Source organism: Melanostigma gelatinosum (genome assembly GCF_949748355.1).
Source record: "Melanostigma gelatinosum genome assembly, chromosome: 16".
Lineage (NCBI taxonomy): Eukaryota > Metazoa > Chordata > Actinopteri > Perciformes > Zoarcidae > Melanostigma > Melanostigma gelatinosum.
In genome coordinates, this window is record NC_136649.1 from 9,613,744 (window position 1) to 9,624,135 (window position 10,392).

At 47.6% G+C, this 10,392-nt stretch overlaps 1 protein-coding gene across 2 annotated transcripts in view; it reads right to left on the reverse strand.

Moving 5' to 3' along the window:
* prkd3 (protein kinase D3) overlaps positions 1–10,143 on the reverse strand; it is a 32,734-nt gene extending 22,591 nt beyond the window's left edge. For both annotated transcript variants that reach the window (XM_079286053.1, XM_079286052.1), the window contains exons 1-2: positions 9,855–10,143; positions 8,318–8,928 (exon numbers count right to left, since the gene is read on the reverse strand). In XM_079286053.1, the coding sequence (XP_079142179.1) occupies positions 8,318–8,566 (249 nt within the window). In that variant the 5' untranslated portion in view covers positions 8,567–8,928; positions 9,855–10,143. The remainder of the gene's footprint in view (positions 1–8,317; positions 8,929–9,854) is intronic.
* Positions 10,144–10,392: the final 249 nt, after the last annotated feature.

A 10,392-nucleotide genomic window follows, 5' to 3' on the forward strand; every position in this document is an offset into this window, starting at 1 on the left:
CATCTCCACCATCAATCAGCTGCAACTTCTCCTGGCGTGATGCGGCTGCTTTGTACAGACGGGACGCAGCAACTAAACCACTCCTCACGCCTTGTCTTTCTCCTGCATGTTTGAGAGAAGTGTGAACACTGCAGCCTGGCTGAAGCTGAAGCTGACTGGTAAAAAGAGAAACGCAGAAGCTTGAAAATGTGTCCAAGCGTTCATATGCAATTAATTCCTGCTGGTTTCCTTCTTACCGTAAACTGAGAGGTGCTGTGTGTCAGATTGCAGCCTGTGTGAGCATGTGTGTGTGTGTGTGTGTGTGTGTATCTCCACTTCTGGTGGAGACAAGTTGGAATCACAACTCTTAACCGCTGAGCTTAGGTCCAGGGCCTTGTCCTCACCCCGTAGCAGGAGACTCTACACCTGTTATCCTAGACCTCTCGCAATCACCAGGAGACGCTAACAGCTACACCGCTTACCCAATTTACATCAACCACAGTGGCTGATGGTTTCCAGCCAAATCTCTTCCTGTTGTTTTATAAAGCGTTGCTCTCCAAAGAAAACCCCGCAATTATTTCGCCCGTCTTTTGGTGATTTGAATCCGGAGAAACAACACTCTTCTGTGGTCATATGGCCTGCAGAGTAAAAGCACTGAAGTGTATGGGAGATAATGGGGATGAGGTCAGCGTTTGGTTGCGAGCCACCGCATCCCCAATGAGAGCACGCATGGCTGGAACAGTCTCTCGTCTCGTGCGTGTGTGTGTGTGTGTGTGCATGAGAGCGCGTGTGTTTGCATGAGTATTTCATGCATTAACATCGTCCAGCGGCCAAGCAGAGAAGAGGAAGGCTGAGTCACAGGATCTAAGGCCTCTCAGGAAAGAGAGCAGTGTGATCTTAGACATGCTTGGCCAGGCCCCCGCACGCTGCTGATGAGTTATAGCCCCGCCGCGATCCTCCGCCAGCGCCTCTGCCTCGCAGATACACTGCAGAACACACTCCACCTCCCCTCTCATGGCCTGGAGTCGCCGGGAACAGCTGCCAGATTTTACCTCCACGCGGGGCAAATAAACAGGTGAACTCAGGGGGAATTTATGGGAGATTGATGGCAACTGCACTTTCTCTTGTTCTGCCGGAGCAGGAGGTCATGAGGTGAGCGGTAATAGCAGGATGTTGGAACATGCTGCTGTTGCTCAACAGAAACATTAACAATAGCCGCAGGTTCGGCAATTCAGAAAGTGGGCAGGCACTAGGAGTTTTGCTCTTTCTTTATGAGTGATGATGAGGACTTACTTTTTACAGACGTGCTTTTGTTGAATTAGCAGTTTCACAGAAATACAGTTGTACCTTCGTAAAAGAACTACACTTCAAAAAAAAACACTAAACCAAACACTCAGTAGAGCCAAACACTCAAGCTGTCACCTTATTCACAGCATGGACACCCAAAAGGGCAATTTCTCTGCACATTTGAACCCGCAGACAAGAACAATGTGCATGTGCAGCGTCGAGAAAAGCCATTTGAACGCCTGCTCCGCCGACCACAGCAGCTTTGGAGAGCAGGGGCAAAGAGGGAATATGGAAACAGGGAGCGGCTCTGAGGGGGAACCAACCGAACGGCGAGCGCAGCGGCAGCAAGAGACACGGTGACAAAAGGAGTCATGCTGAGTGGCTGACTGTTTCCCTTCGGGTTTCATAACACTCAAACAAGCCAAACGAATAAAAGTGGAATTCCAATACAGCTACTTTTTTATCCACTCGGCCCTGTGGTGCTTTTCACCAGGGCATTTCTTCGGACCTTTTTCCCTTCATGACGCAGGTTCCGTGTTGTATTCTTCTAGTATCAACGTGTAATTGCACTTCCCCAGCCACCCTCCTATCAGTTAGACAGATCACTCACTATCCGCTGAAAGACAGGAAAGGCAAACGGTGCTGAGAAAACAACTCTGAATGAGTCATTCTGCAACCAAATAGGCCAAGTGCGCATGTCAATCGACCCCTCCGCTTCAGCATGTGTCATGGTTGAAGTCCTCTACGTGTGCTGAGGTTGTCAGCGAGTGCAGCGAAGGAGAAACTCCAGTCTAAGGAGAGGAGAAACTCGAAGCGTTAATGAGTAAATTAATGAGGGAAATGACATGTCCTCTTTCAGCAAACTGTGTTATGCTTCGGTTACAAATGTATGAATGGAAACTGGTGGAGCCTCTCAGGAAGTGGTCCTAAATCACCACAGGTGCTTGGCTTCCCAAGGACAAAGTCACCGGGATTCCTGCGTAGTAAGCGGTTCAACATTACTGCTGCCCACCACTTCAGCATAATCGCAATCAAAGCCCATTCAGCCAGCACTAACAGAGATTGGAGTGATGCAAGATTATCTCCCCCCCCCCCCCCCCCCCCCGGCCACTGGCATAAGTCTAGTATTGTGAAGGGCATTTGGGCAGAAAATCCGAAGCAAAGCCACGCATTGGTGGCAGAAGCGGCCTTCTACTTATGGTTCAGGCACCGACGGACACCAGGCCTATACTGTGGCCGTGACCCCCCCCCCCCCCCCCCCGTCTCTGTGCTCCATGCAAGGCCTGCCAACAGGGAGAGGACCACCCTTCTCCACTCTGTCATTCTCTCTAACCCTTGTGGCCGGGCCCTGTGCTCTGCCTTGCCACTTTACATTTAGAGGAGATCAATGCGGCAGAAATGTGCCCTACAGATGGTAGAAATTACTTGGCTCACTTAACTTCAGAGATATTTTTTTCCCCTTTTTCTTCTCTCTCTCTCTCTCTTTTCCACAAATTACTCCAAGACTTGGGAAATTGATATATTCCTTGTGCAAGTACGCCTTTAAGTTCTACATGAAGGGTTTTTTCGGGGTTTTGTCAGCAATCCCAATTGTGATATCAATTTAGTCAACTCATCAGTAGAATGCCTAAAAACCATCTCATTTGGAAAAAGGCTAAGGCCATAACCAACAGTGAATAATTTGACTGGAGGGTGAGCTGAATGTGCTTTCCAGGAAGCGTCTGGCCTCATGTATATCACACATAAAGCACTGTGCTGTTGGGACGCCCTCTGGGGTGAAATATGGCCGCCAGCATAGGAACATGCAGATGTGGGCTTACAGTGTCGAAGGGAGGGAGGGAAGGAGAGCGGGAAGGAGGGAGGGAGGGAGATGGTGGTGATTTATTTCCCGAGTGTTTCAGTTCGTTTTGGTCGATGTGAACTGCAGCCTCTCCATTTTCCATCTGCACACTTCTTTCTTGCTCTTTTCCCTTCTCGTTTTCTTTTCCTTATGCCAGTTTTTTTGTCTTTCTATAGATACAATTTCCCAGGCCAGGTCTATCTTTATGACAAACCTCAACACCACATACAGATCTTAGGTGAAAAGGGCCAGTGAAATACTACTTCTGTGTCCTAAAGCTCAATCACCAAAGCCAAATCTTCTGACCTCAACTGCACAAAATAACCGTTGCTAAACAGCACCTAAAGGCAGATACAGCACCATCATGAAAGCCAAACTAAAAAAGAAAAAGACGTCTCCACTGTTGCAACTCCATCTAATTAATCTTGGAAAAGGAATGTTGAGCCGATCTAGTTCTCTCTGCCAAGTCTTACCTCGCAGCATCCAAGTGATATCACTCATTGGTTTAGAACAATCCAAACAATCCTTTCGTTTTTATAATACTCTGCTATTGTACTGTACGTTGTCCAAAGTCGCCCCTTTCTGACTCAAACAGGCCTTTGTCTCGCTAATTACAGAGGCAGCTGTGCAGCCCTCAACCAGAGACTAACAAAACCAGTGGGGAAACCTGTGGCTGAGGCAGCTGCCTTTCACGGCTGGAGTGAAAATGCCGAAACTTCCTAAGGAAGAGCGCGAAACTTAAAGTATTCATAAAAGTAACATTTGAGGCAAAGGCTTAATGGGGTTTTTCCATTACCTTTGCCAGAAGTGCTTCAAATTTCCTTTATCCTGCTAAGCTTTATCATCCCCTTTGATAGCGAGAAAAGCATTTAACTGATGCCAAGGTACACTTTAAAGTTACATCAAACACGTTGGCTGCCAACATTCTCCAGGAAGCATCTCCACTAAAAACTGAATAGTCTTTGTAGGATATTAAATACCGCACAGTCCCATAAAGACTGAAAACTAAACCGTCGATTCTGCAATCGCCATTACAGCGTCCGTCAACATTTGTCAGATGTTCAGCATTACCAAAGCAAGTGTTTAGCTTCAAATATTTCAGTTTCCTAACAGTCTAATCCCACCCATCCCCAGCAACATCACATCATCCTCCAAAAATGCCTGGGTGAAGAGGAATGTTCTGGAGCTGGCTGGCTGGCTGGCTGTCTGTCCGGGCTGACCAGCTGGCTAACTGGGAGTCATTCTCAGGGAGTCGTGAACTTTTGTCCCGCCGCTGCTCCCTCGCTGGCTGCGCGAGAGGACTTGGGCGACACCAAACAGGAAGCCCTCAACAAGTGGAAGTGTATGGATGTTTATCTCGCGCCATTCATCAAGCCCCAAAACCAGAGACAAGAGTCGGGCTGTCCTGACTTGAAGTCGCGTGTAGCCACTTGGGGGCATTCAATGCGCCATCATGACAAAAAAAAAAAAACAGAAGCAGAAGCAAAAAGGGAACTCACTGCACATTTAGAGGTCTGAAAGAATCACCCAGATTAACATGGCTGAACCGTGAATATAACATGGATAAAGGCTGAACTGACGGGTACCCGACTGGGAGGGTCTCCACCACCCATTGGCTGGCTCCCTTCATCCTTTCTTACAGTCCTCAAGGAGCCTGGCTTCGAGTCGATACCCTTGTGCCAAGTGGTGACACTTAAACAGTCATATTTTAAAGTATTCGGTAGATTGCAGGGGCAGTAACCGCAATAGCTCCCCTAAGAGACGGGGACTGAACCTATCCAGATCAGGTTGCCCCGGACTACGGTTGACCTTAACCACTGAAAGTTGGTGAATGTGGTCCAAACCACGACGATCAAAACCAACTCCAGATCAGCATATAGAGAACAGAGAGAAAGCAGATCTGCTCTGTGGATGCTGGCCAAGTCATGTGGTTGAGTCTTTAGCAGGAAGAGGCATGAGCAGTACGAAATCTATACAATACACAGCTAGTACAGCAGGCTGCATGACTCGCCGTCAAACAATGAGGCTGATTCAAAACTGAAGGGTTCAGGGAAGATATGAAATGTCGACCATGAAGCCGTGACACATAATCTACAGTAAAAGAGAGCGAACGTAAACATCTGGACATTTTACAGCTGTCAACTGCATCCAAAGTGCATCTGCTGCAGCACACCGGCTTGCATCCATGGTTTGTAAAGTGACTTCTCTGCGTGTTAATGGGCATTTGTAATTACAAAGGCCCAATGAAAAGTTGGACATGGGTTCATTTGTGTGCTGACGTTGCTGTCTCGTACACCAAAAGACTGTGTGATCTTACAGTTTGGCAAGCCAGCAAAGGAACAGGCTACAAAGAGGAACACTAAAATAGAACACTGAAAATGTGCTAACAACAGCAACAGTGCAACAAAGTAAAGCACTCACTTCAACTTTCTGTCCTGAAGCTACGGTCACAAGCTTTGAGAAGATACCGGCTGCTTGAGTTACTGACGCCGGTGGGAACTCTTGAGTAGTATAACACAGCGATTGCATGGCCGTAGTCTCCGTCTCAGTGATGAGACGAAGGCGGTATGAAGTTACAAGTTAACGTGCTGTAACTCCACATCTATGTAAGTGTGCGTGTGGCCAAGTGTCTCTCTGTATCGCACAGTAAATGAAAGAATGTAAACATAGTTACTGTGGTGAGCGCAGGCTAGTTAAAGCACACTGAGACCAGATCGTGTACAACACACGCGACTGTAGCGATGCGGTGGTGAGCTCAACGGACGCTTGAGTCGCCGACAAATCGAGTTTTACTGCTCCGAAAGGTCAATTGGGGTCGTTGAGGTAGTTTGGCTGCGTACTGGGACAGCACAGACAGGATGCAGTGTGGGAACTACATCTCCCAGAATGCTCGAACACACTCTGGGTTGCTGTTCTTGCACCTGCCGCCGTGGTGACCCAGATAATCAGTAGGAAGATGGACAAATTGCTCATCCACAAGCTCGAAGACCACCAAGACATCAACATGGGTAATATCATGGTTTACTAAATCCCACCATGAAGGTTCACAACAGCTGACACAGCAGAAAACCTGACACTGAATGGATGAGCGTGTCTGCTGAGTCACTTTGCGAAGCAGGCCAGCTCTCGGCACAGGAAACGACAGCAGGAAAGGGGGGAATACACTTTCATCCAGACTCTATCTCCTCAAAGATATGACCGGGTGAAGTCAAAAGCTTTTTTTTCTTTTCCCCCGTCTCGCCTCTGCTGACCTGAGGTTCTGCTGACTGGAGACATCCTGAGACGACTGTCGACGGCTAAGCCAGGGTTAGAGATCCACAGCTGGGAAAAGTTGGCCAGGATGAGCGGCCTTTGTAAGAAGGCTCAGCATTGTCATGCATATTTTAGAGCAAGGAGTGAGGCAGAGATGGACTGGAGTGCGCAGAAGGCCAAGAGTCATATTTTCCATTGATATCAAAGCCATGTGGCTGGATTTTATGAAATAGCTGAGGCAGTGCACTGCACGTTGGCAGTGTTTAATCGAAGAAATGTGGATGAACGTGCTGGATATGTTCTGTGGTGATGATGCACTGTACGTAATCATGAAAAGGACAGTATGTTCAGATATTAATTATATAGATGGCCTTTTCAAAGTTCCCATGACTGTTGGTCATCAATTAGATTGTTTCCTGCCACATTTTGTTCGAGTGCATGGCATCTGTAAATGAGTGCATGTGATATGTGGAGTGACACAGGGATAAAGTTGCACATGGGCGAAAACAAATCTCAGCACCCACTCGGCAAAAAACGCACCGCACCGCACTTGCTTTTTACGGGTTGTCTTCAAAGCGCCGTGTTTCCCACCCTCTTCCTGTTCCACATTCTTGCAACTCTGCCAACATGTTACAGGATCCATGTAAATATGCGAGGCAATGAGATGTTCTGCTCTGGGGACTCAGAGACTGTTCATAACTAGCTAGTGAGAATCAGCAGACCTTGTAAAGAACAACAACATTACCGCGCTCCTCTGGAATGTCAACTTGGACAACACGGAGCCAGAGGGACAGCAGGCTCAACACAGATCGCTGCCTCCGCTATCGTCCACTTGTTGTTCAACACAAAGTCTGTTCCTCATAATATTTGTTTTCTCATTTCCATTATCATCATCTCAGACTCAAATATAGCGCCGAGAGACCTGAATGTTCAGATCCCGGTGGCTGATGAGAGTGCTTTCGCTCAATCACCCTCTTTGTATTCAGTCGGTGGTAATTACAGACACAAAGGGAGTAATCGTCGCGATACACAAGAGAGGTTAGAACAACAGCGACGTGTGGATGCACAAAGGAGCCATTTCATTATTCCAACAGGCTTTGCGCACCATTAATCCCACATAACTATGGAGCACACATGCGTGGGCTTCAAAGAAGACAATGACTGAGTAGGAGCTCTAGAGCAGCAGCACCTACTGCACCTGTGTTTAGAAGTACTGTCTATTTAGTTATCCACTTTCAGTTTTCATTTCTAATACTGATTGGGCTGCTTTCACCCTCCAGTTTGTAGTAGTAGTCACTTCATATCAAACAACGGCACAGCATCTGTGGTGATGGAGCTTTACAAAGCATGTTATTATGTTGTATATCATTAAAAAGGTTGTACCCTCATTCTTAGTTTGCACGTTATAAAGAAGCAGAGGAAAACCATGATCAGGACCGGCCCGATCATTGTAAGTGCAAGCGAACACTCGCGATTAAAGCTGGCGCTGTTGGTTCTCCCTCTGGATACTCTCACACAACCCAATAAGAGACGGCGAATGATGAAGCCCGTGCTTTGTAGTTCACGTTCTTATGCTGAGGCTACACTCCAGTGTCATTACAGCACATTTACCAGTGTCATGGAAAAAGAAGTAGGTCCAAAGAAAACAACAACCACGGAGTGGTTCTGTTTATGTGCACGCAGACGAGCCTGTGTGCCCGTGCTTGCACCATGTAAGTCCGGTAACACTAAACCACAATGTGAATGACTGGCGCTGCTACGCCGTGTCCTGCGACTGGAGGAGCAATCGGAGCTGTGGTGTGCACGCTTCTGCGGTGTTTGACTCATTTTGGGGCACGAGGCCCAGATGTCCGCCTTCGGTATTCCTGCTAAAGTCTGAAAACAAGGTCATCGTAGCAGGTTTGCATGTCTTTAGAGAAAAAGTGTTTGATGAGAGACACTATGAAAGGAGAGGCTTACCTTCTGGTCCACTATGGAGCACACCAGGTCCTTGACGGCGGACAGCGACAGGTCACTGGGCTCCAGGTTGACCGTCTCTCTGGTCAGTCCTATCTGCAGCAGGAAGGACACCCCGTGGAAAGAGTTGGTGGGGCTGGGGACGCTGTGACCGCCGTTGGACAGTCGCGCGTACAGCGGTCCGGACGGGTTGTGCGGATGGAGAGAGTGGAGGAAGGCTCGAGGTAAGGATGGGGGAGAGGAGGCAGACATTGGGGTTTCTTCCAATGGCAACGCGGAGCGCTGAACGGCGGCGGTTTCAGAGAGGGCCGGCAGAAAGAAACACAGCTGACTCTTGACAGGGGAGATCTTTGGTCCTCATCAGTGGTCGTGAGCCAGCTCTGTTTGTGTGTTCTTTTATCAAAGTGACATTGTTTCTCATGAATTAAGAGGGTCCGCCCGCCTGAGCTTACACAACACACACTCATTCACGAGACGCGGGCAGGTGATGGAGGAAGAGCGTCTGCGAAGACTCGGCAGACTTCTGCAGTACAGTCACTGCAGCGAGCTTCATATCCTGGAGTGGCGCTCCTTCTCCTTACTGAAGTCAGTAATCCACTCTGACCACAGGAAGCCTGTCACCGCAAACATACACACAGAGACAAAAACACACATGGTGCTATTTTTACAATGACAAAAAAAGCAGTCACCTATGTGAAAGAAACAGCAGACAGTGAAGGACGGGGGCACATTAGGAGCTCTCATTCTGCTGAGTCTGAGGGCAGCCCGGCTGCATGTATGGGACGGATACTTTTCTTCCCTTTGTGAACACTCTTGGGTTGAATTCATGTGGGAAAACAGGTTTTAGCCAATCTGCCTTTTCAATTTACACACAAATAGTCAGCCAGGCTTGTCCATTTTTTTTTATTTTTTTTTATTAAGACCCAAAAAAATGTTCATCAATATTTGCCTGTGCTGGAATGGATTCTTAAAACTTTGAATTGTTACTTCTCATAGATTATCACTCGTGCTGTGTGTTGTTGTTGCCTTGTTGGTTGAAAGAGCTTGCCAGGGTTCTCTTTAAGCCACACAGCCATCATGTAAATGCACGTGCTCGAGGGGCGACAGCTTCAACTTTTGCTCGTAACAGCAGTCGTTTTCACTTTGCTATCGACGTTTGGAAAACTTAACAAAACCATTACAACAACGGGCGGTTATGCTCGTGAGCAAAACGGTAAAAAAAACAACAACAAAAAACAACAACAAAGAACGTAGCCCAAAGGACGCGTAAAAGTTGATAAAGCGTATCATATCGGTGTTTACAAGAATTCCAACTCCGCAAACATCTGGAACCAGGGCTTCCTAACATCTGCACCCCTCCCACTTTCGATAGGCTCGCTGGCAGAGCGCAACCCGAGTCTGCAATGCCAGCAAAACAAGTTATACAAGACCTGGATTCACACATTCAGAGGACTTTGTTGCACTTTTACGTGTCGTCTACGCGCAAAAAGCCCCTTTACAGCCAAACGTCGCCTTAAATGCATCTGAAATGATACTTTACCTTCAGAGTCAGCGAAGGGCGCTTTTCTTTCCATTGTGAGTTCACTGAAGACACTTTGTAACTCCATCAACAGAGGAAAGCGGAGTCCGAAGTTTAAAATGCTGCACTTTGTGGAAGTCGCACACAGAAGCGCAGCGTCGCAGCTCAACGTCTCATGGAACGAATACCGACATAAGTTGTACACACGGGCGCGCGCAGACTAACCGAGTCGTCCATTTATTCTTCTCTTTTATCTTTTATTCCAGATTTGTAAATTCGTGCGCATCTTATTATCCTTCCAGCTGTGTCTACTCCCCCCTGCTCGACGAGAAGAAAAAAAAAAAAAGCAGCAGCGACCGTCGCCGGGGGATGGAGTCTTTTTATTATCTCCGCATAACTGACTTTCCATGTGGGGAGGAAAACTTGAACTACAGTCCCTGTGAAGCAATGGCGCCTCCGATGGAGCTCAAACCAATGCGCATGTGCATTTTCTTTTCCGTTATTTCAACTTGGCCATGCCAAGAGAAAAAACAAACCTGTATTCTACACCACCCGAGAC